Source organism: Pantherophis guttatus, chromosome 12 (assembly GCF_059756535.1).
Source record: "Pantherophis guttatus breed Tessera chromosome 12, ASM5975653v1, whole genome shotgun sequence".
Classification (NCBI taxonomy): Eukaryota; Metazoa; Chordata; class Lepidosauria; order Squamata; family Colubridae; genus Pantherophis; species Pantherophis guttatus.
In genome coordinates this window covers 6,827,183-6,852,877 of record NC_142074.1, presented here as the reverse complement: position 1 = coordinate 6,852,877, position 25,695 = coordinate 6,827,183, and the positions used below count along the sequence as shown (strand labels likewise).

Below are 25,695 nucleotides of genomic sequence, written 5' to 3'. Positions count from 1 at the left end.
AGATGTCTAATTTTGGTGTACCAGCCTTAGGCATTAAACATTTGTACCTGACTTAACATTTGCTCTCACATGCTACATAGCGTGGCTGAATTGAAGACAACAATAAATGTTTCAGGACTGGGGTAAGAATTGGTTGATAGGGCTTCTTGGAGAATTTGGTTGGCTCTTTAGGATCTTTAGTCTGATGCAACTAGAAGGCTTTTGTGCTGCTTTTTTGTTTTGTTATAATATTGCTCTTCAGGATTTTACAAGATCACCATTAAGTCCTTATTTACCCACAACCAGTGAGGGTATATAGAGTGGTGTGTGTGTGTGTGTGTGTGTGTGTGTGTGTGTGTGAAGTTGAATATGCACATGGGAGGTAAACAAATGGAATGGATGACAAAGCATGCTTGGACATGTCTCATTTTAATTATCTCTAAAATCCAATCCAGGAATTACTCATATTTTGTCCCATTCCAAAGGGGTGAGCATTTCTACAAAAGTCAATAGCATTTCAGGAGACATGATGGCTGCATTGATGGTTTCCAAATGTCTTTTCACCTCAGATCCTTCCCACAAGGATTTGTCTCCAGAAAAAAAAAATCTAGTATGTCTACAACATACCCCCTGCAGAAGTTCTGGAGACATTCTGTAATGCATTCTCCACTGATAGCAGTATCACTCTAGCTTCTCTGTTGTCCCTTTCAAGTTTATATTCCCATAAAAACTTTTGTGAAGAAAATAGTGGAAAAGAACAGATTGGCTACACAGAATCTCTCTTGAATCCCTTTTTCAGGGAATTTTGTGGCACTGGAGAAGGAAATTTGGATTGAGGTGAGTTGGGGAAATTAAGTCATTTATGACTAGCAATTTTGAGTCCATTCAACTTGTGCGCAGATAAATTAGACTGATTTGTCTGAACAAACTCCCTAGTGATTTTTCAAGGATGGGCTTCCCTTTAATTTTGACTGTAATACTGTTCTGAAAAAGCTCAATTGGAGAATTCACCACTGGAGAATGACTATATAAGAAAAGGTGGGACATTTGCACAAAGCCCTTAGATACTTTGTCCCTAAAAGATGCAAGATCTCCACACTCTACCCATGAGATTTTCACAGACATTCTCTTCTCCTTGGATATAATTGTCCAAGCCAAAATATCTCATCCAATTAAATGACAATTGGTAATAAATGTCTATGGAGATGCTCAGTCATCCAGGTCATGGTTGTCCCAAAGGTGCTTTTTCAAGAAGCAACTGGACTTTCTGGTTATTCTTTGAAGATGTTTTGCTTGTCATCCAAGAAGCTTCTTCAGCTCTGACTAGATGGTGGGTAATGGAAGGATTTATACCGCTTGCAGACAGCTGGTCATTTGCATTCTTTTAGAGAGTCGTTAAGGCCACCTCTTGAAAAAGTACCTTTGGGACAATTGGTAATAAAATGACGGAGGAGCATTTCTCTGCCTAGCCCTAAAGAAAAGAGGGAGGGACATTTCTACTGAAGAGCAGAAATAGCAAAACCTTCACACTTAAGTCCTCTCCCACATCAGTCAATGCTTTTCTTTATTGTAAAGGCAATAGCCTTGAGGGAACTGAATTATGCTTAGGTTTGGGTCTTTGAATTATTAGGCCGTTTTTAAGCAGATGGGCTGAAAAGCTCTCTCCTTCCAGCCCCACTTTCCTTCTCTCTCTCTCTCTGGGACCTCCAAAAGCATGGAAGGCTGCTTCATTCCTAGGGCAATTTTAACAGGAGGGATGGGGACTTAATTTTGCTAGATGGATGATTTGATACTGGGAAAGGGGGTGAATTGGGACTAGTTTAGACATAAACAGAGCTACTGTAGGAACACATGCATAAAGTGGTGTCCATAGGGGGAATATGAAAATGATGAAAGCAGCATGTCTATGGAAATTCACAATCATCGGGTCATGGTTGTCCCAATCTTCTTCAGTTCTCCTGACCTGAAGAAGGTTCTTGGATGAGAAGTGAAATATTTTTCATCAAAAAAACCCAAGGAAGTCCAGTTGCCTTTTGGCAAAGCACCTTTGGGATTATGAAAGCAACAGTGCATTGATATAATACAAGCGTTGCTGTTCCTTTGTAATTGCACTGTGATAGTTTCAATATTTGGATAGAAGTCTCAGACCCGAAGATGCTCCCTGATGCATGTATGTGGCATTGGAGGCCTACAGATTGGTGGATTTCTGGATGCTATCATAGAGACCTATTTGATAACTGGGCTTATTATTTGTTTACCTCACTTGGGAGTTATAGCCTTCTGGCAAATCCAGAGATTAATTGGCAGAATGAATGAACCAGGCTTCCTCAATCATCCTGCCTCTTTTCTTGAGTTTGTGGAGAGAATAAGGAAGATCACCATGATGAAGATATGCAGGCCAAAAGGACTGAAACTTGTTTAAGTCCAGAGAAATAGATAACATTCAGAAGTGGCTCAGATAAACACCTTCCTGGTTCGCTTGAGTATAAGAAGGGGGGAGAAGATACAGCACAAGTAGATTTGCAAGTTTTTGTATTAGAGCCAATCTCAATAAAGGGAGTTTTAGCCTTCCTAGAGAGTTGATTGCCTAGTCTGGTCTATTTTATGGGAATGACAGTTTGATAAAGAGTCAAACACAGACCAAAGGACACATCACAGCTTGCTTTCGGTGCACTTACCATGATGTAGCAGCTGATCAATCCTCCCCTTTTATGAACTTTCAGCAATTCTCTAAAGAGTTTCACCTGTTCGATGATACTATAGTCATAATTACCATCAATCAGGTTGATGGATTCTGCTACGGCTCCTGTGAAATCGACAATTGCCTCGGCTGTGCTGCCCCCATCCAAAGCTTCGTAACAACCTGCCATCCTAGAGAAGACATGATGCAGAGTTTCAAACACACAAACAATGAGATTTTGCTATGTATTTCCCCATAACTACACCTGACCTTCTTGAACCCTCCAGGGGTTCCTGCACAACAGAAGAGACAATAAAGTGGATGGAGCTTCAAATGAACTTTGGAAGACTTCAGGACTATCTTCACTGCCACCTTCTCTAACTTTGCAGAAATGTTCTTCCAAATGTAAATCTTTAGATCTACAAAGTTATGGAAGACCTTGTAGTAATGAACTGCCATGAAAATATAACCCAATAATAGAATAGCTATTTTGTTTACTTTGCCCGCAGTATTGATCCTCTTTTAATCCAATTCTCTTCTGCCACTTCTAAAACCCTATGCTCTTTATAATGGAATGGATCTGAAATAGGGAAGGAGTAGTATGAACCCACTTCAAGGTCTTTGTAGAAGAGAACGACGACTATGAATATCCCCATGCTAACAAATCTTATTTGTGTAGCTGATAAAACTGCACTTACACCTTGTTAATCACCACTTACTTTGCATAAGCTTTCTCCAGAAGTGCACTCCAGAATTCATTGGGCTCCTTAGAAGAGCAGTAGATCAGCTTATTGTCTATGGTTGGCAACCGATCATCTATGACCACATCAATCCATTCTCCAAAACACCAGAAACGGAAGTGAAAGATTCCAGCATATTTCTCTGGTCTCTTTTGGTCCCAGTCCTGTTCCTTAATATTTGGGATCACCTGCAGTATGCAAAGAAACTGAAAATACACTGCAAACATAGAACAGAAAACATTCATTGGTGAGCCAGATCAACTTGCTTATTGCTGGAATAAAATCTATACACATAAATGGAATTTGCAACTGACAGTTGCAATTCTTAATGAAAGAAGAAAAACATCCCTCTCAAATAAATCTACATTAAAGTTATCCATTAAAGGTACAGATGGGTAATTTCTCCATATTCCTCCCTGGAATAACTACAAAATGAACCAGGTTTTTCTGGAAAAGAAAATCATAAAAATTGGAGTCTCCTAAATCAATTGATAAAATTTACAGGGACAGAATTTCCCCATCACAAACTGTTTTTAACTTACTCCATCCCTAACTTATACAGTTGCGCATCCCACAGCAGGCTGGCTGGGGAATTCTATATGTCCACACATCTCAAAGTCACCAAGGTTGAGATATACCACTCTAGACCAAAACACAAATTTCCCTTCTCATAAACCAACAACAACATGTATCAACATGTGAGGAGGATGCAACTTGTTTTGATGTGAAGGTTCTAGGGTGTGTCTGAGGCCACCATTCCAAGGTCGTATGGCTTTGGAACACCATGTTTAAATTTTAACCAAAGAATGCAACATTTATGGCTCTGGAGGACTACCTTCTGCCACAGCTTCTTCCGAAGAGCTAGGCAAGAACAAGCAGCCACAAACCAACAGTTTCCCAGGCTTCCTTGATGTAAATCATGGGAACTGATTCCATGTACAGTCAGATGAGGATCTTCACAGAACTCCTGTGAGAATAAAGCATACAAACAAAATGATCTGGTTGATATCTCCTAGATTAATAACTAGTAGGCTCCTTAATTTGGTTGAGAGGGAAGTTTACAAGTTATTGACTTCTTTTTTGGTGAAGTTTTAAAAGAAAGAATTCTGAAAGTGATTCAAAATAAATGTCAGATGCAGGAAAGCAGGAGCCAGGATGGTTCAAATTAATACAGGTTTAATGCATCCTAACACTCTCTACAAACAATCTGAACTACTAAGATTCAAAGCAAATTGGTGACAGATAAGAGTCAATGGAAGGTCAAGGTGTGCTTAGATCTGTTGTTGGTGCAAAGGGATTCAAGACTGATGACTTGCTTGACCTCTCCCTTGGGTTCAGCTTGATTGTCTCCTACAATAATGGAGTTAATGAACAGTCCATTATTTTAACCCAACAGAATAAAGCAAAGATCCATCAAGCAGGCACTCCCAGAAATGAATTTAGAGTAGGGAGGTGCAGCTGATTAGAGCATAACTTTCATGGATGTCACACATATGACTTCTGATTCATGTGACCAGAGGAAATAATTCTAGTTGTAGTAAACATACATTGAACAGTCTGCTCTGCAAAGTGAATGTGTCAACACTGTAGACATACTAGAGACCACAAATTCAAATTCTCACTTAGACTGGAGGCATGTTCAGTGATCCAAAGATTCAATTTGTAGTTAACCAGCATGTAGCAATGGGAATCTAAATTGTGATTCCAATTCATTTTTTAAAACATATACATATAGTAAAGTAAAAAATGTGATCAAAGTTGAAAACTTCATTGGAAACTATTTTCTCCAGTATCTTTTTAGAAACATTGTTTTGAGGATTTTTGATGAATGAAAGAAAGATGGTAATGTTCATTCTGCCGATGAGACCAAATCATCAGAATAGAATACACATAAGTCCTCAATTTATGATCACAAATGAGCTCAGAAATTATGTTGCTAAGTGAGACATTTGTTAAGTGAGTTTTGCCCCATTTTATGATCTTATTTGCCACAATTGTTAAGTGAATCATGCATTGTTAACGTAGTAACATGGTTGTTAAGTGAATCTGGCTTCCCCATTGAGTCTGCTTGTTGGGTGGTCACAAAAGGTGATCACAGGACCCTGGGACACTGCAACCATCATAAATATAAATAAGTTGCCAAGTGTCCGAATTTTGATCACGTGACCATGTGCATGCTACAATGGTCCTAAGTCTGAAAAACAGTCATAAGTCACTTTTTTGAGTGCCATTGTAACATTGAGCGGTCGTTAAATGACGGGTTGTAAGTTGAGGACTACCTGTAGAGAATGCAGAAAAAGAGAGCTGGAAGGGACCTTGGAAGTCTTTGAGTCCAACTTCCTGTTTGAGCAGAGACCCTATATCAAAATAACATAAAGGTGTCCTTGTCTATAGACAATTCATAGTTTACTTCTTTTTCACAATTCTTAGTAATGTAGAAAATATCTTGTATCTTGTTTCCCCCAATTGTACACTCTAGAAAAGCTCTATTTTTCAACTTCCCTTCTTTTTGAGATGGTTTTTCTTACCCGAACTCAAGTTCCAGAATATGTTTTTGCTTGTTTGGCAGTTGATATTGGAAACTCGCCCATTCATGAATCAAACAAGCTCAACGTCTGACCAGCTCAGAGAAGTTATATATCTTACTCACTGCCTCTTGCCAGAAGAACAGAGCTGAGTCATCATTTAGATGGGAAATCTTGCTGGATCCTCTCACCACTTTGAGCCAGACAGTTCCAGAGGTCATCATGATGGACAGCTCTGCATGTGGATGTGGTTTACAGCTCAATGAGGGACAGGGCCAAAGCAAATAAAAACAGGACCAAAATTACATCGCTTTTTCTCCCTTTCGTAGTTACGTAAGATTTAATATATATTGTGAAGAGAGGATACCTGAAGCATTACAGTAAGAATTTGACTGATGTTCAAAATACTTGTAAGCTTAAACTATAATGGAACTCTTATAATTGGTATAATAACAACTAAAAAAACTGGCGCAGGAACAAGAGAAGGAAATGGCGCAGGAACAAGAGAAGGGAACTTGATGCATTTTATTTGGAATAGAAATAAGAAAAAGATTTAAAATGATACATGGAGGACAAAATTTGAAGATATTGAAAATGAAATGAAATATATGCCAGTAGGCAAGAATATGAAGAAATAAGGTATACACGGCTGGAAAAAGAAAAAGAAGATTAAAACAACGTGATTAAAAATGAAAAAAACAATGTATAGGTGGATAGTAATAATAAAAAGGAGGTTTTTATAGATAAATATGGATGAATAGGAATATGAGAAGACTATGTTGTAGATATATAAAACTGAAATATTGATGGAAATTAGAATATAAGAGAAATAAATTATGTTAAAAGGAATTTATAAATGCATATAAAGATGTGTTTGAAGTAAGAACTATGTCTCAATGTTAAATTGTCATAAAAAAGATAATGATAATATGATTAAATGTGAATAAATAAAATATAGATAGATGGTAACAACAGAAAGATGATTATGCTGGGATTAACCGCAAAATTAAAATGATTATGCTGGGAATATCAGCAAAAATGATTATGCTGGGTTTAACAGTAAAAACAAAGATGATTATGCTGGAATTAACAGTAAAATTAAGATGATTATGCTGGGATTAACAGCAAAAAACAAAAATGATTATGCTGGGTATGACAGCAAAAACAAGGAGGGTTATTCTGGGATTAACAGTAAAAATGAAATGATTATGCTGGGATTAACAGCAAAAAACAAAAATGATTATGCTGGTTATGACAGCAAAAGCAAGTAGGATTATGCTGGGATTAACAGTAAAAGATGATGATTAAGATGAAGATGAAGATGATGTGCTGGGATAAATAGTTAAAATAAAGATGTTTGTGCTGGGATTAGCGGTTAAAATAAAATGATTAGGTTGGGATTAATAGTTTAAATAAGGATGATTGTGTTGATAAACAGCAATGAAGATGATTATATCGGGAGCAACAGCTAAAGTATTGTTTAAATGCTTATAATAATTGTAATGATTTCTATTTTCAAAATACATTCCTCTAAGCAAAAAGAAAAAGAAAAATGAAATGATATTTGGTTATGATTTAAAGATTTAAGTAACGGGTTTTTGAGATAACGGCATTGTTAAATAGACAGAATTTAGGGAAATAAGAGCCTTGGTGGTGCAGCAGACTAAAGCACTGTTAAGATAACACCAGCTGCCTCTAATTATTGCAAGTTCAAATCTCACCAGGCTCAAGGTTGACTCAGCCTTCCATCCTTTCGAAGGTAGGTAAAATGAGGACCCGGTTTGTGGGGGCAATAAACTGACTTTGTATAAAAAAGAACACCGCTTAGGGGCCCCCCGAAAGCCCTACTAAGCAGGTATATACAAAAGTATGAAGGCTATTGCTTAACGCATTGTAAACCGCCCTGAGTCTCCGGAAAAGGGCGGCATTTAAATCGAACCAATAAATAATTGAGTTAAAGATTAAGTGGTGTTATTTGAAAATTAAGATTTGTTAGTAATTGTACCAATTTATGACCAGATCAATGCTTCATTTTGAAAAGATGTATTTTATGTTTATGTTTTAAAAAATAAAAAATAAAAAAATAAAAATATACTTGTAAACTTAATTTCCTGACAGATGTTGTATAAATAAAAGTATGACCTGGATTTCTACTGGATTTTTAAGGAACACTAGTCTCTATTTAGACCTGAACTTTTATCTGTAAATGTTCCCAAAAAATTGGAAGGGGTAGAATTAAGGGCTTAGAATATGGCAGGTTTATCAACCTTGGACCCCCAAGGTTACACTGTCAAAATTCAGTTAATTATCCGTATTTTAAACAATTACAGGCTAAATAGCTGGGTTATTTGAGGTGAAGATCCAAAACAGTCTACTCTTTCTTCATATCAGTTTGATCACCAGGAGCATTAGAAGGAGAAATACTGTAACAAGCAAGGAGCTCCATCTTTGTACCTTTCTTTGGTTCAGCTCATATTTTTGATTGTGCCATCAATGCAATGTCATATACAAACATATAAAATATATAACAGAGCAGAAGAGCAAAGTAATCAAAAGAAAAGAAAAGCAGAACAAGCAAAAGGACGAAAAGAGGCTTTGCAATCTGTCTATCTTTAAATCAACAGTTTCCTGAATGACATAAAAGTGGGAACCACAGAATCTCTGGGGAAGAGATCCTTTTCCCCCCTTCCTTCCTTCCTTCCTCCCTCCCTCCCTCCCTCCCTTCATTCCACTTTTTATTTCCTCCTTCCTTCCCTCCCTTTCTTTCTTCCTTCTGTTCCTTCCTTCCTTCTATCCATCCATCTTTCCCCATTGACTTGGCTTTCCTTCCTTCCTTCTTTTTCTCTCCTGCTTTGTCTTCCTTCCTTCCTACTTCCTTCTTTCATTATTCCTTCCTCCCTCTATTTCTTCCCTCCCTCCCTTCCTTCTTTCTTCCTCTCTTCCTTCCATCTCTCCTGCTTTGTCTTTCCTCCCTTTCTTCCTCCCTACCTTCCTTCCCTTCCTTGGGGAAGGTCACAAATGGTGATCATATGACCCAGAGATGCTGCAACCATCATAAATACATGCTGATTATCAACCATCCAAATCACAATCATGTGACTATGGGAATGCTGTGACCATCATAAGGAGCAGCTATAAGTCACTTTTTTCACTGCCGTTCTAATGTCAAATGGTCATTAAATGAATGGTCATAAATTGATAATTATCTGTATAAACCAAAACTGTGATTAAGTATTATTTGTTAAATCAAATTTGTTCAACAAACCATAATTAAAGGAAACCATAATTTGGATTGATATGTGACTTCAGCCAACATCTGTTATTAGGACATCTTTCAGGAAAATATGACTTTTTAATTCTTAATTCTAGAATCAGAAGTCACGTAAGAGAGTAGAAACAGGAAAAAACTGAATTAGATTCACTAAGAACATAAGAAGAATGTCAACCTGGATTAATCCCTATGTCCGGAAGTAGAGTTTGAAGTGTGGAAAAAGAGTTTGCTCATTTGGTTTTAAAGGGCAGTGAAATGGTCCAAAATCCACAAAGATCTGTAATATTTAAAAGCTTCCAGCTGTCTTGGCATGTTTCCAATTTATTCTTCCAGGCTGTTTTTTCAAGGCAACAGAAACCATGTCAAATTTTAACAGGGCCAAATTTTAGGACCATTGTGGTTGTTTGGTATTTCTCCATGTTGCAAAAGCAGACTCAAGAATCAAGTCAATGCTAGATTCTTTGGGAACATAAGGTTGCAAATAGTTTGAATCACAGCATTGTTCTCTTCTCCCTCTTCTCAAAATTAAATCCTTTAATTGACTGTTCTCAGAAAAGCAAACAGCATAATTTGGCATCGAAAGGTTATTCTCTGTTCACTGGTTCTGCATAAAAGACTGATTAACACAAATACTCTCTCCCCTCCCCAGTTTTTCAGCTCATATATCAACTTTACTGAAGAACATTTTAATAATTTGCTAAGGTGCATTCATTATTTATTTAAGGGAGGTTGCAATGATCCAAGCACAGAAAAATAAACATTAAACACATGTCCATAAACTAGCACGCATCTCTTCTGCAGCAGCATGTATTTGCATCTTTTTATGAGAATTCCGTGCAATTTTTTTAGTCTCTCTACTTCATGTAGTAAGGGGGAGGGAGGGAGAGAGAGAATGCACACAAATGCACAGTATGTAGAAAGGTAGTCCTTGACTTACTGTACAACCACAATTGAGCCCAAAATTTCTTTTAAGTGAGTTTTGCCCCATTTTACAATCTTTCTTGCCACAGTTGTTAAATGAATCACTGTAGTTAGTAACAGGATTGTTAAATGAATCTGGCTTCCCCATTGACTTTGCTTGTCAGAGGGTTGAAAAACATGATCACATGACCCTGGGACACTGCGACCGTCATATGAGTCAGTTGCCAAGCTTCTGAGTTTTGATCACATGAGATGCTACAATGGTTGCAAGTCTGAAAAAACAGTTGTAAGTCACTTTTTTGAATGCCATTGTAACTTTGAACAGTCACTAAACAAACTGTTGTAAATTAAGGACTATCTGTATACAGGTAATTCTCATTTAGCAATTTCCTAATTTAATGACTTTTTGTAGTTATGACAGGATTGATAAACTAATTTTACAACCGAGACACTTATAGCCTTCTATTAAAAACTGAAGTAAGATCAATACAGTTGTACTTTCATTTAATGATTATTTCACTTACTAAGTCACCAGGCTCAGTTGTGGTCACTAAATAGGACTACCTGTAGAATAAATTTGTGATTGATTGCAATCAAAATAATCACTTTATCAATGTGCTAAAAAACTATTTTTGAAGGTTGATGGTATAAATATTATGTTGTTTTTATATTTAAACACAGGACGGTTAGATTTATGGAACTTGTGGTGGGTCGAGATTTTTCAAACTTTCCTTCCCCAATCACAATCAGAGTTAACAGTTGCAAAGATGACAAATAAGACTTTGGGTGAAAACAACCCATGATTTCAGATGTGAATTTGATCTAAAAAGTTATGAATTCTTTCATGCTGACTAGCTTGGTGTGTTCAAACTGGCTTCTGGACTCTTATCATAGGGTTTGCCATCTGTCAACTTGGAGACCACATTGTGTTCCTTACTAATAGTTCAGCATGTATATCTTCCTAATTTGCTTGCAGAAAATAAATCCTGGGCTTCAGCTGGACTGGGAATAAACAGCAAAAACAAACTAAACTACAAATTGCTTCGCTATGAATTTCCAAAGGAGAAGATATAGAAAAGAGACTCACAGTGTTTTTGCAAAGCTTTTTCAGATGGTCTTGGATCTAAGCCATTTCTTTAAAAAATAGAAAAGGGGGATTTTGAAAACAGATAATTAAATCTGTTTGGTTTTATGTTGGTATTTTATGACTCTAGCAGGACTTGAGGCAAGCTCTGGGGTTTTTTGGAGTTTATTGTAAGCTTTCAAAGTAAACATCATTGCCTCTTTTTTTTCTTGCTCTCTTCCTTAGACCATCTCACATCTCCTTTTACTAGTCCACATGGAAAGTACCCAAGAGCAAAAAAGCAGTCAATGGTGAAATTAGGACATTTGCTTTGACTTATCGATGACTTCTATATCCTAGGAGGGCTGGCAGCCATGCAGCTGTCTAGTTTCTTACCACAAGACCCAGTTTTTAAATACAGGAAGTAGAGTAAAGGAGAGGAGAGGAGAGGAGAGGAGAGGAGAGGAGAGGAGAGGAGAGGAGAAGAGAAGAGAAGAGAAGAGAAGAGAAGAGTTGGGAAGGGACCTTGTAGGTCATCTAGTCCAACCCCTTGCTCAAGCAGGTGACATTATATCATTTCTGACAGATGGCTGTCCAGTCTCTTCTTGAAAGCTTCCAGTGATGAAACACTCACAACTTCTGAAGGCAAGCTGTACCATTGGTTGATTGTTCTCACTGTCAGAAAAATTCTCCTTATTTCTAGATTGAATCTCTCCTTTTCATTCATTATTCCTTGTCTGGCCTTTGGGTGCTTTGGAAAATAGATTGACCTCCTCCTCGACTTACAACCACAGTTAAGCCCAACATTTCCATTGCTAAGTGAGACAGTTGTTAAGTGATTTTTGCCTCATTTTACTACCTTTCTTGCCATAGGTGTTAAGTGAATCACTGCAAGTTGTCAAGTTAGCAACACGGTTCTGAAGTGACTCTGGCTTCCCCATTGTTTGTCAGAAGGTCAAAAAAGGTGATCACATGACCCCAGGACATTGCAACTGTCATAAATATGAGCTGGTTGCCAAGCATCTGAATTTTTTTTATATAAAAAAGATTTTTATTTTTTCTCTTCATAATAAACATTACGTCATTGATCAATCAGTGCGTCATATGTGTCATCATATTTAATGCTTACCACCATTTTCTTAATATGTACATATCTTTATTTTTACATTTCAATTTATTATATCTCCTGTTAATGCATTTTCCTTCCAAATTTAATTTTATACCACTTTTTGTCCATATTCACTTTCCATTCAATGATAAAATTGCCCCCATATATTATAATACTCTGATTCTTCCTTCCCTTTAGTTGCCAATGTTAATCTATTCATTTTTGCACATTCTAATATTTTCTTAATTACCTCTCCCTCTGTAGAGATTTTTTCTGCTTTCCAATTTTGTGCAAATACAATTCTTGCTGCAGTTATTATATGAATAATCAAATATACATTTTCTTTACTAAATTTCTCAGATAAAATACCCAACAAAAACAGCTCCGGTTTTAAATCAATATGTTGTTGCGTCATCTTCTCTAACCATAATCAAATTTTTGCCCAATAGTTTCTCGCTTCTGCACATGTCCACCACATCTGATAATACGATCCCGGTGTCTGGTGGCATTTCCAACGTTTAGGTGAATTAACTTTAAACAGTTTTGCCAATCTTTCCGGTGACATATGCCATCTATAAAACATTTTATACAAATTCTCTTTATATGCTGTTGCCATTGTTAACTTATAGTTTCTTTCCCATAGTTGCTGCCATTTATATAACTCTACTTTAGTGTGCCCAAATTTTTTTGTCCATGCTATCATTGTTTCTTTTACTTCTTCTTGTAAGAAGTAAGAACAATTGACCAATAGAACAGCTATTGGAGTTGTGGGTGCTCCATTGCTCCAGGTTTTCAAGAAAAGATTGGACAGCCATTTGTCTCGGATAATATAAGGTCTCCTGCCTTAAGCGGTGAGTTGGACTAGATACAGGGGTGTCAAACCCGTGGCCCATGGGTCAGATGCATCATGTGCTCATCCCCATTTTAGCGAAGGGGAAAAAAGCCATGATAAGTCACGTGATGACTGTCAAGCCCTGACCGGCTTGCCATACTTGGGGGGAGGAGGGAAAGCAGGAACAGCTGCAATGGTAGGAACAATGCAGCATGCGGTGTAGCGGTACGCTAGGGGGTAGCCCGGGCGGTGATGAGGCACCCAGCTGGGATGGCGTCGGCTCCGGCTGCAACAGATGTGGTAGTGAGGGAGGCAATGGTGGCATTCTTGCGTGCACAGCTGACTGGCAGCCTTCCAGGACCCAGGTGGCTGGCACCAGAGGCAACGGCGTATGGGGCAGAAGTGGTTGGAGGCTGGAAGGAGGCTGGCGGCCTAAACATTGGATGGTGGACTGGATCCTGGTTGTGTGGGTGAGACTGAGGGGCATGGCTCCACCTATATAGAGTACTGGGAGGCGGTAGGTCCCAGCACTGACTTTGCAATGGACTGCTACGGATTCATTTGTGCCAGGCCTCAGGCTTCAATAAACCTATATCTAACGGTTCCAGAGCATGTTCCTTTCTGGGTTTGCAAGGCCTGGGGATTTGGACAAGTGAGAGGAAGTCAGCGCTCCCCATACCTTTTCACCAATTGTGGACTGGCTGGTCTCCCAGAGGAAACATAGGTGATAGTGGATGCCAGAGGGACTGGAGCCTGTGACGGATGTGGGAACCATGAGGGAGTCGGTGCTGACAGAGGAGCTTGTGCTAGATGCGGGAGGGGGGGGACAGTGGTCAGCCTGCAGAACGGCCGAAGGGACGTGACATACAAGCCACCATGCAGCCTATTGAAGGCCGGTTGGAGGTGGTACAGGAGCCCAGCTCCTCAGGAGAGTGGTGGCATCTTGGCTGTGGCTGGGGGGAACTGCCCATAGGCCACCTACCCCAGGAGTTCTTGGTGCCCAGCAGTCTGAGTGGCAGGAGAGAAAGCTGATGGATGATGATGAGGGAGAGTGGAGTTATTTGACAGCTCCAGGAAGTGACACCATGGAAGTACTGTAGCAGCAGTTGGGAGAGGCCAGCTTCCGGGATGTTCCTCCCTGGTCTGTTCCTTCCTGGGATGTGGCTCCTGAGGCGGCTGGAGGTTGGCAGGGTCAGTGGACAGGGTCTCAGCTGGGTTCGGTGCCACAGACCTGGTTGCGTTTGGCTAGTCCAAAGCTGTGGTTGGATGCTGCGCCTCATTACACCCAGGATGCTCTGCAGGTGAGGACATTGGACCAGAGCTCAAGACTGGCATTGGAGGGGACTGCAATGGTGTTCCTTGTTGGGGGGGGGGCTCCTGCCACCCATGTCATTGAGCCAGTCAGGCTGGAGATGGGGGAGCACTGGGAAGTGATTCATTTTATAGTGGTGCCAACAATGACCGGATCCATCATTTTGGGTCTGATAGTACAGGGTGAAATTCATTATGAAATTAAGAAGATTCTTGACTCCAGACTGCACTGGGGTCGGTTACAGTATTTAGTACTCTGGAAAGGGTACCCTTTGTCAGAAGTTACTTGGGTAAAAAGTTGGGATGTGAAAGCTGATAGACTAGTGAAATAGTTTCATGATAAATTTCCTGAAAAGCCAAAGGAGAGGGAGTTAAGTGGTTTGATAAACAATGCATTAATCCATTTTTTGTGTTTTGTCTATTTTATTTTCCAGGGCATGCTTTTTCCTTTGGGGGAGGGGGGGAATGCCTGTCAGCTTTGGGAGCCATATTAACACCAGCAGCTTCCATGCTGCCACCTTCTTGTGTATGGGAAAGTAGGAGGGGGGATTTAGTAGAGGGAATGTAGTTAGACATAATAGCATTCTTCTTTTTGGTCAAGGTCATGGTGTTTCTGCATCTGGAGGAGGAGTGGCTGACATCGTGGCTCAAGTTGGGACGGATGGTGATTGGGCCATGTGATGGACTGATGGGTGCAGGGGCTGGCTTTGGGGTTTTGATTTACTGAGGGAAAACCCGGAACTCTCAGATTCGGGTTTTCCCAGATGTACCAGTATACCTACTCTAATAAATGGAACATTGAGAAAATGACTGTCTCGGACTTTTTAATTGGAGTTGGGTTTTTCTGGAACGCTGACACACAGCTCTCATACTTTTCAAGGAGAAGGATGGGACCTTGCGTTTATGCATGGATTTCTGCAGCCTTTGTTGTGACCCAAGCCCACGTAGTTAATATTAAATGCAAAACAGTTCCAAAAAACAAACAGATTATATTAAAACAGCTGAGAATTAACTCATTCTCAGTTTATTACAAATTAAATGAAAGCAAAGTTCTCAAAAAACCTTCAGTTTATCTCTGACCTTGGGATAATTAAGCAAACTGCCAAAAGTTTTTCTTGGCAACAGTTCAGGAGCAGAAGATGCTGACAAGAAGGAAATACATCCAAACACGAAACAAATCTCTCAACGGTTGTTTTCCGGCAAAGAGGCCAAGAGCCGTTGCTGGTCTTTTAAGCCTTATGGGAGGGGCCAATCATCTCTTGGCCCTACTCCCGAGTTGTCCTCTCTGCTTTAGCTGCTCCTGCCTTCGGGCATCTCTTCTCATAGGTGCACTAGGAACAGGCTTCTCCTGTTCCTCTGCCTCTCTACTGTCAGCCTCTGAAGCAGGGATGGGTTCTAAACTTTTTTACTACCAGTTCTGTAGGTGTGGCTTATTTTGTGGGCATGGCTTGGTGGGGGGTAATGTGACTGGGTGGGCATGGCAAACTTTTTTTTTTTTTACTTTTAAAAGCATTTTTTTCTACAACCTTAAGAGGTTGCAGAAAAAAATGCTTTTAAAAGCCTCTGATGATCAGGCAATTCAGCTGGGATCGCCAGAGGCTTTTAAAGGCATTTTTTTTCCTACAACCTCTTTGGCTGAAGAGGTTGTAGAAAAAATGCTTTTAAAAGCCTCTAACGATCCCAGCTGAGCCGCGCGATCATCAGAGGCTTTTTTTTTTACTTTTAAAAGTATTTTTTCAGCCGAAGAGGTTGTAGAAAAAATGCTTTTAAAAGTAAAAAAAAAAAAAAAGCCTCTGATGAGGTGGGCAGGGTAAGCGAGCGGGAACCGGGCCGGGGACCAGTTCGGAGGCATGGCCAGCCAATGTTATTACCGGTTCTCTGAACTACTAAAATTTTTTACTACCGGTTCTTGCGAACCGGTGCGAACCAGGAGCAACTCACCACTGCTCTGGAGGCTCCGACATCTGCACATCACTCCCCGATGGCCCTGGCCCCATCTCTGACGCAGAGCCCTCATCTAGCCCTTCCCCAGCCTCCAGGACTGGCCCATGTTCTTCCTCAGCCTCATTGCTGTCTGACTCCGCTGCCAGCTCTGCAGGCTGCTGGTGGGCCACAACAGCATTAATGGCGTTTGCGTGGAAAACATATACTCCCTGCCGCTGATAAAGGACACCACCACCATGGCAGAGCATACCCAGCTGGTACAGCAAGTGCTACAGAAACTGTTGGCAGCAAACCTGTACGTGAAACTCTCCAAATGCAAGTTTCACTGGACCCAGCTGGACTACCTGGGTTATCGCATCTCAGACACCGGAGTGGAGATGGATCCAGATAAGGTCCAGGCTGTCATGGAATAGCAGGCTCTGAAAACCCACTGACAATTACAGAGTTTCCTGGGGTTTGCAAATTTTTACTGGCAGTTTATCCCCTCATTTGCCAAAGTCGCCTTGCCATTAACCGATTTGTTAAAGACCAAGCCTGCGGCTGCTAAGCCCCAACCTAGCCAGCCACTTCAATGAATGATGGACTGTCAGCAAGCCTTCAAGGCTCTGCTTGCACAGGAGCCCATCCTGCAACATCCTGCCGCTTTGAAAGAAGCGGTGGTGAGGCCCCTCCTCAAGAAGCCTTCTCTGGATCCGGCTGTTTTGGCTAACTATCGTCCAGTCTCCAACCTTCGCTTCATTGCGAAGGTTGTTGAGAGTGTGGTGGCGCAACAGCTTCCCCGGTACCTGGATGAAGCTGTCTATCTAGACCCGCTCCAGTCCGGCTTCCGGCCTGGGCACAGCACGGAAACGGCATTGGTCGCATTGGTGGATGATCTCTGGAGGGCCCGGGATAGGGGTTGCTCCTCTATCCTGGTCCTGTTAGACCTCTCAGCGGCTTTTGATACCATCGACCATGGTATCATGTTGCACCGGTTGGCGGGGTTGGGGGTGGGAGGCACCGTTTTGCGGTGGTTCTCCTCCTACCTCTCTGACCGGTCGCAATCTGTGTTGACAGGGGGGCAGCGGTCGACCCCGAGGCACCTTGCTTGTGGGGTGCCACAAGGGTCGGTCCTCTCGCCCCTTCTGTTCAACATTTATGTAAAGCCGCTGGGTGAGATCATCCGTGGCTTCGGGGTGGAGTTCCATCAGTACGCTGATGACACCCAGCTGTACATCTCCACCCCAGGCCACCCCAATGATGCCCTTGAAGTGATGTCCCAGTGCCTGGAGGCCGTGCGGGCCTGGATGGGGAGAAACAGGCTCCAACTCAACCCCTCCAAGACCGAGTGGCTGTGGCTTCCGGCGTCCCGATATAGCCAGCTGACGCCATCGCTGGCTATTGGAGGCGAATCACTCGCCCCCACGGAGAGGGCTCGTAACTTGGGCGTCCTCCTGGACGCACGGCTGTCGTTAGAAGATCATTTGGCGGCCGTGGCCAGGGGGGCTTTTTATCAGGTTCGCCTGATACGCCAGTTGCGCCCCTTTCTAGATCGGGACTCCCTACGCACAGTCACTCAGGCACTCGTCACTTCCCGCCTGGACTACTGCAATGCTCTCTACATGGGGCTCCCCCTGGGGTGCACCCGGAGGCTCCAGCTGGTCCAGAATGCGGCCGCGCGGGGGATTTTGGGGGCGACGAGGCGCTCCCACGTGACACCTCTCCTGCGCGAGCTGCACTGGCTCCCGGTGGTCTTCCGGGTGCGCTTCAAGGTGTTGGTGACCACCTTTAAAGCGCTCCATGGCTTAGGGCCGGGGTACTTACGAGACCGCCTTCTGCCACCAATAGCCTCCCACCGGCCAGTACGCTCCCACAGAGTGGGCCTCCTCAGGGTGCCGTCCGCCAGACAATGTCGGCTGGCGACCCCCAGGGGGAGAGCCTTCTCTGTGGCGGCGCCCGCCCTCTGGAACAACCTCCCCCCAGAGCTACGTACAATAACAGACCTCCGGATTTTTCGTCGGGCCCTGAAAACCCATTTATTCCAACTAGCTGGGCTGGCTTGAGTCAAATTTTAAATGGATTTTAAATTGGAATGTTTTAATTACAGCCAAAATTATTTAATTATTTTAAACAGTTTTTAGATTTTGTATGTTTGTATGTATGTCTTGTTTTTACTTTGGCTGTTCACCGCCCTGAGACCTACATTGGAGAAGGGCGGTATAGAAATTTAAACAAATAAATAAAATAAAATAAATAAACATCCAGACCCTGAACAGCCATTCGTCATCTAGGCCAACGCCAGTGATGTGGCTGTGAGTGCCATCCTTCTGCAGACAAATGCACAGGGTCAATTGCTACCTTGTCCATACACTTCCAGAAAACTGACGGAGACTGAGCAAGCATGGGCTATCTGGGAGAAGGAGGCCTTTGTGGTTCAGTGGGCATTGTTAATGTTGCAGCATTTCCTGGAGGGTGCCAGGAACCTGTTCAAGGTTTGGACAGACTACAAGAACCTAGAGGCCCTGCAAAGCCCACGTTGCTTGTCCCCGAATCAGGTCCGGTGGGCACAGTATTTCCGACAGTTTCGCTTTACTATCAAATATGTCCCAGCAGGGAAAAACTTCATGGCAATGCCCTATCATGGATGCCCAAATATAATAGCCAACGGAGGGAAGTGGTTGAGGCCATAATGCCTCCTTATCCGCAACAGGCAGCTTGGGTACAGAACGCTGCAGTTGATCTAACTTGGGAGATGAAGGATGAGTTACGGGGCAATCCATAGTTCCTGGAGCATTAGCTGTTACTAACCCAATGGGACAAATTGGCATGGAAAGGTGATAAACTATATGTCCCATTGGCCCTGCAGGAGAAGGTGCTTCACAGGTGCCATGACATCAAACAGGTCGGCCATTTCGGGTTTCTTAAGACACTACATCTCACCAAACATCAGTTCTGGTGGTCTCAGATGAAAGCAGGTGTAGAAGTCTACGTGAAAAGCTGTTCCATCTGTGCGACCTCAAAGCATTGAGTGGGGAGGCCCCCTGGTCTGATATAGCCAGTGGCAGACCCAACCCGGCCTTGGGAGGACATAGCAATGGATTTTGTCATGGAGCTGCTGGAGAGCAACTGCCATACCGTTATATGGACTATTATCAATCTCTTCTCCAAACGGGCCCATTTTGTGCCATGTTCTGGATTACTATCTGCACGGAAACTGGCCGAATTATTCATCACCTATGTCTATCATCTCCACAGGGTGCCCTGGCAGATATCGGATCAGGGGGTGCAGTTTATGGTGAAGTTCTAGCGGGAGTTTGTCCAGAGGATTGGTTCCTCTCAGGGTCTTAGCTCAGCCTTCCACCCGAGTACCAATGGGGCAGCTGAGTGGACTAATGCCATGGTAGAGCAGTACCTCAGATGTTATGTCACCTACCAGTAGACCAGCGGTTCTCAACCTGGGGGTCGCGACCCCTTTGGGGGTCGAACGGCCATTTCACAGGGGTCGCCAAAGCCCTCTCTCGCCCCCCCCATGCCTTCACTCGCCCTCACTCTCTGCTCTGTTGGATTGTCGGCCGTTCGCTTACCCCGCCCACTCCCAATCTATTGCTGCCTCCTGAGTCCCAGTTTTATTCACATAAAATTGGCCAGATGTTGTGTTCGGAATCTTTTTGCAGATATGATGCACATTTGTGTTTTTAGCAATTTCACTCAGCCATTTCTTTTTCTTAAAAACAAAGATCTGCACTTCTAAAAAGTTAACATTTGAGGGATGATAAGTAGATAACGGAGTAGACATTCTGAATTCCAAAGAATTGGCATTAGTGAGTAAACAATATCTTGTGGGTCTCACAGGAATCATTCATTGGGCTTGTTTTATTCAACATTTTTATTAATGAACGATGATGGAACTGATGGCTGATAATCAAATGTATGAGGCTCACAAAACTGAGATGTCAAAACAACACAATGAGATGATAGTCTAATCTAGACATGTTGATATACAGGGCTGAGATGAACCAGATGTTAAATTTCACATTTTTTTAAAATTTGATTTATATGCCGCCCTTCTCTGGAGACTCAGGTTGGCTTACAATGCATTAAGCAATAGCCATCATACTTTTGTATATTTATACAAAGTCAGCTTATTGCCCCCACAACTGGGTCCTCAATTTGCCTACCTTAGAAAGGATGGAAGGCTGAGTCAACCTTGAGCCTGGTGAGATTCGAATTTACAGTAATTGCAGACAGCTGGTGTTAATCATAATGCTTTTAGCCTGCTGAGCTACCAGGCCCACATTTAGGGGAAAACATTGAATACACATAGAAGATGAGAGACAATATAGTGGTTAAGACACCAAACTAGAAATTAAGAGAGACTGTGACTTCTAGTCCTGTTTTAGGCACAAAGTCAGCTGGATGACTTTGGGCCAGTCCCTTTCTCTCAGCCCTAGGAAGGAGACAATGACAAACCATTTCCAAAAATGTTGCCAAAAAAACTACAGATATTTATCCAGGCAATCACCAGGAGTCAACACTAACTTAAAGGCACCAAAAAACCCAAAACAAACAAACAAAACGACAACCACATAAAAGATGACGGATTCACAAACACTACATCTGGGAAGAAATTGGGTGAGAGCACTGACAATACATTGAGTCAGCAATGCTAGAAGTCTAATGCATCCTTTGCATTGCATTGCTTCAAAAACACATGAAATCATTCTTTCTTTCTCCTCAGCACTAGTGAGGCAATACCCAGAATATTTTTTTTATGATTCTGGGCACTTTATTTCCAGAAACATATGGACAGATTGGAGACTGTTCAGAGGAGAGAATAGAACATAGTATCAAAAGGCTGGAAGGGATTTTTGAGGTCCAAACTCCTGCTTGAGCAGCAGTTCTTACACCATCCTGGTCAAATGTTTGTCCAGTATATTCTTGAAAACCTCCAGTGATGGAGCACTGATTAATTGTTCTCACTGTCAGGAAGTTTCTCCTTACTTCTAAGTTGGATCTTTCTTTACCAAACTTCCACCCATTATTTGTTGTCCTGCCTTCAAATACTTTGGAGAATAAGTCCCCTGTTCTCTGTTTAGGGGCTGAATAGGGACTTGTGGACATGAAGGAACTGAAGGGTGTTTAGGCTGAAGGAGAGAAGGGGAGACATGATAGTATGTTTATGTAAATTTAAAAAAATTGCACCTACATAGATTTCATTTAAATAGAAGAAAAAAACTTCCTGATGGTAAGACCTTCACAACAGTAGACCAATCTCCTTCCAATTGTTGCAGGTTCTTGATTTCGGGGAGTTTTTAAGGAGAGGCTGGACAGCCACCTTTCAGGGATGGGCAATCTGTTTTCCTGTACCCTTCAGAAGCCTAGACTAGATCATCAATTCAATCAGAATAGAGCTGGAAGGGACCTTGGAGGTCTTCTAATCCAGTCTCCTGATCAAGCAGGAGACCCTATAACCATGATGGCGAACCTATGGCATGCCTGCCACAGGTGGCACGCAGAGCCATATCTGTGGGCACACGAGCGTTGCTCTAGCTCAGCTCCAGCATGCATGCGTGCGCCGGTCAGCTAATTTTTGGGCCTTCCAGGCCCACTGGAAGTCAGGAAACGGGCCGTTTCCGGCCTCCGGAGGGCCTCTGGGAGGTGGGGAAGGCCGTTTTCACCCTCCCCAGGCTCCTAGAAAAAGGGTGAAAAATGGGCCTTCTTATCCCACTGGAAGTTGGGAAAAGGGCCGTTTCTGGCCTCCAGATGGCCTCTGGAGGGGGTGGAGAAGGCCGTTTTCACCTTCCCCAGGGTCCAGAGTCCTCCTGGGGTAGGCAAAAAATGAACCTATAGGGCCCACTGTGCCATCACGTGCCAAAAGTGGGGGGAGTGCATGGGGGCTTTCTTGTCCTGCCCTCTGGTGCTTTGGAAAATAAATTGACCCCCTCCTCTTTGTGGTAGCCCCTCAAATACTGGAATATTGGAGGGTAGAGCCGAGGATTTTGTTCAGTATCTGTATGACAAAATCACTCAGATTCGGGAAGATTTGGACTCCGACTGGGTAGTCTCAGGGGGAGGGACTGGGGCAGGTCTCGAGAATGTTATCTGGGATGAGTTTGATCCTGTGACTCCTGAGGACGTGGACAGGATTCTGGGCAGACTGAACGTGACCACTTGTTTATTGGACCCATGTCCCTCCTGGTTAGTACTGGCTTCCCGGGAGGTGACGTGAGGCTGGCTCCAGGGGATAATAAATGCTTCGTTGGGTGAGGGTGACTTTCCCACCACCTTGAAAGAGGCAGTGGTGAGGCCTCTCCTCAAGAAGCCTTCCCTGGACCCGGCAATGTTGGTTAATTATCGTCCGGTCTCCAACCTTCACTTCGTGGCGAAAGTTGTTGAGAGCGTGGTTGCGCAACAGTTCCCCCAGCACCTGGATGAAACGACGTATCTGGATCCATTCCAGTTGGGCTTCAGGCCCGGGTACAGCATGGAAACGGCATTGGTCGCGTTGGTAGATGATCTCTGGAGGGCTCGGGACAGGGGGTGCTCCTCTGTCCTGGTCCTGTTAGATCTCTCAGTGGCTTTTGATACCATCGACCATGGTATCATACTGCACCGGTTGGAAGAGTTAGGGGTGGGAGGCACTGTGTTGCGGTGGTTCTCCTCCTTTCTCTCCGACTGGTTGCAGTCTGTGTTGACAGGGGGGCAGAGGTCGACCCCAAGGCCCCTCATATGTGGGGTGCCACAAGGATCGGTCCTCTCACCTCTCCTGTTCAACATTTATGTGAAACCGCTGGGCGAGATCATCCGTGGTTTTGGGGTGAAGTACCACCAGTATGCTGATGACACCCAGCTGTACATCTCCACGCCGGACCACCCAACGATGCCCTTGAAGTGATGTCCCGGTGCCTGGAGGCTGTGTGGATCTGGATGGGGAGGAATAGGCTCAGGCTCAACCCATCCAAGACCGAGTGGCTGTGGTTTCCGACGTCCCGATATAGTCAGTTGATGCCATCACTGACTATTGGGGGTGAATCATTGGCCCCCACGGAGAGGGCGCGCAACTTGGGCGTCCTCCTGGATTCACGGCTGTCTTTAGAAGAGCATTTGATGGCCGTGACCGGGAGGATTTTTCATCAGGTTCGCCTGATTTGCCAGTTGCGTCCCTTTCTGGATCGGGACTCCCTACGCACAGTCACTCATGCCCTCGTCACATCCCGCCTGGACTATTGTAATGCTCTCTACATGGGGCTCCCCTTGAGGAGCACCCAGAGGCTCCAACTGGTGCAGAGTGCAGCCGCACAGGTGGTAATGGGGGTGACATGGCGTTCCCATGTAACACCTCTCCTGCGCGAGCTGCACTGGCTTCTGGTGGTCTTCTGGGTGCACTTCAAGGTTTTGGTTACCACCTTTAGAGCGCTCCATGGCTTAGGACCTGGTTATCTCCGGGACCGCCTACTACCACCAATAGCCTCCCACCGGCTGGTACGCTCTCATAGAGAGGGGCTCCTCCAGGTGCCGTCGGCCAAACAATGTCGACTGGCGGCCCCTAAGGGGAGGTCCTTCTCTGTGGGGGCACCTACTATCTGAAACGAGCTCCCCCCGGAGATACGGAGGATCCCGGATCTGCGCACCTTCCACCGCGCTCTTAAGACCTTTTTATTCCACCAGGCAGGCCTGGCCTAATCTTTTCCCTCTTTTTAATGATGCAAATTTTAATCGGTTTTTAAATGATTGGGGTGTTTTAAACTGTCTGGGCCAAATTGTTTAATTCGATTTTACTCTGTTTTTAAATTTTGTATCTATGTATTTTTATTGTTTGGCTGTTCACCGCCCTGAGTCCTTCGGGAGTAGGGCGGTATATAAATCAAATAAAGTAAAGTAAAGTAAAGTAAGTAATACTTTGGGGTACCTTCCAACTCTACAATTTTATCATTCCATAAGATGCAGGGCACCCATCTGCCAGGAATTCCCATCTACTTCTTTATAGGATAACCTACTCCACCTGTGGTGAGCAAAGTAGCATACCAACCAAACGGCCACATTTAGAAATCGGTGGGAGAACCTTGCAATATACTTGCAGACCCTGCTGCTGATTGAAGAAAGGGGGATACCGCTTCCTAGCAAGGATACTTCTAAGTGAGATTCAAATGTACAAATATTAAATTAGAATGGAAAAGAAATTAATTTTTGCACATTTACGGCTTCAGAAATAACACTTTCCTAATATATTCCAGGTTAAATCTATATATCTTTCCCATTTTATTTTCATTTCTATTCTTTCCAGCTATATAATCTTTCTTTCTATTCTGTCCAGCTATATTTTATATATAAAGCGAAATACCACTCATACATCATCACAAAATCTCCAGAACTATAAATCCTATAAACTTGAAATTTGCCACGTATGTTCCTCTTGGCTTCTAGGTGCTCACTAAGAAAGGATTTTTTTGAAATGACCACCAGAGCATTAGTATTTCCTATATTATTATTAACACACTCTGATGCTAAGGAGTTCTACTCCCCCTCCCCACCAGAAATCTGTTCCAAATGCAAAACACAAGCAGAGGAGAGGAGTTTCAGTTTCAGTTTTACTTTCTCAGCAGCAAGCAGGATAGGGGAGGCTTCTGTGGGGCAAGCCTGAGGGAGAGAATGGGGATAGAATAGGGGAGGCTTCTGTGGGACAAGCCTGAGGGAGAGAAGGGGTTAGAAGAGGCTTCTGTGGGGCAAGGCTGAGGGAGAGAAAGAGGATAGGATAGGGAGGCTTCTGTGGGGCAAGGCTGAGGGAGAGAAGGGGTTAGAAGAGGCTTCTGTGGGGCAAGGCTGAGGGAGAGAAAGAGGATAGGATAGGGAGGCTTCTGTGGGGCAAGGCTGAGGGAGACAAGAGGATAGAAAAGGGGAGGCTTCTGTGGGGCAAGACTGAGGGAGAGAAGGGGATAGGATAGGATAGGCTTCTGTGGGGAAAGGCTGAGGGAGAGAAGGGGAGAGGAGAGGCCAATTGTAACTACTCATTCATTTTCAAGCTGTAAGTGTCGATCTATCAAGCCCGATCACATAGTTTCATAGTGGAGACAGGTATTCAGCTAGTATATATATGTGTGTGTGTACTGTATATATATAATGTTTGTATAATGTATAATATTATACAGTATAATCAAGTTATATAATCAGGGAGAAATTTCCTGACAGTGAAAACAAAACCAGTAGAATGACTTGCCTTCAGAAGCTGTGGGTGCTCCATCCCTGGAGGTTTTCAAGAAGAGACTGGGCAGCCATTTGTCCAGAATGGATAGGTCTCCTCCTTGAGCAGAGGGTTGGGGTAGAAGATCTCCAATGTTCCTTCCA

General features: G+C 43.0%; 1 protein-coding gene across 3 annotated transcripts in view; it reads right to left on the bottom strand.

Annotated features, from left to right (window-relative positions):
* CAPN6 (calpain 6) overlaps positions 1–25,695 on the bottom strand; it is a 77,806-nt gene that overhangs the window by 28,511 nt on the left and 23,600 nt on the right. For 2 of the 3 annotated variants that reach the window (XM_034435058.3, XM_034435060.3), the window contains exons 3-5: positions 4,235–4,366; positions 3,379–3,587; positions 2,658–2,850 (exon numbers count right to left, since the gene is read on the bottom strand). In XM_034435058.3, the coding sequence (XP_034290949.1) occupies positions 2,658–2,850; positions 3,379–3,587; positions 4,235–4,366 (534 nt within the window). Of the gene's footprint in view, positions 1–2,657; positions 2,851–3,378; positions 3,588–4,234; positions 4,367–6,049; positions 6,160–25,695 lie in introns of all 3 variants that reach the window. The other variant, XM_034435059.3, reaches the window with a different exon arrangement.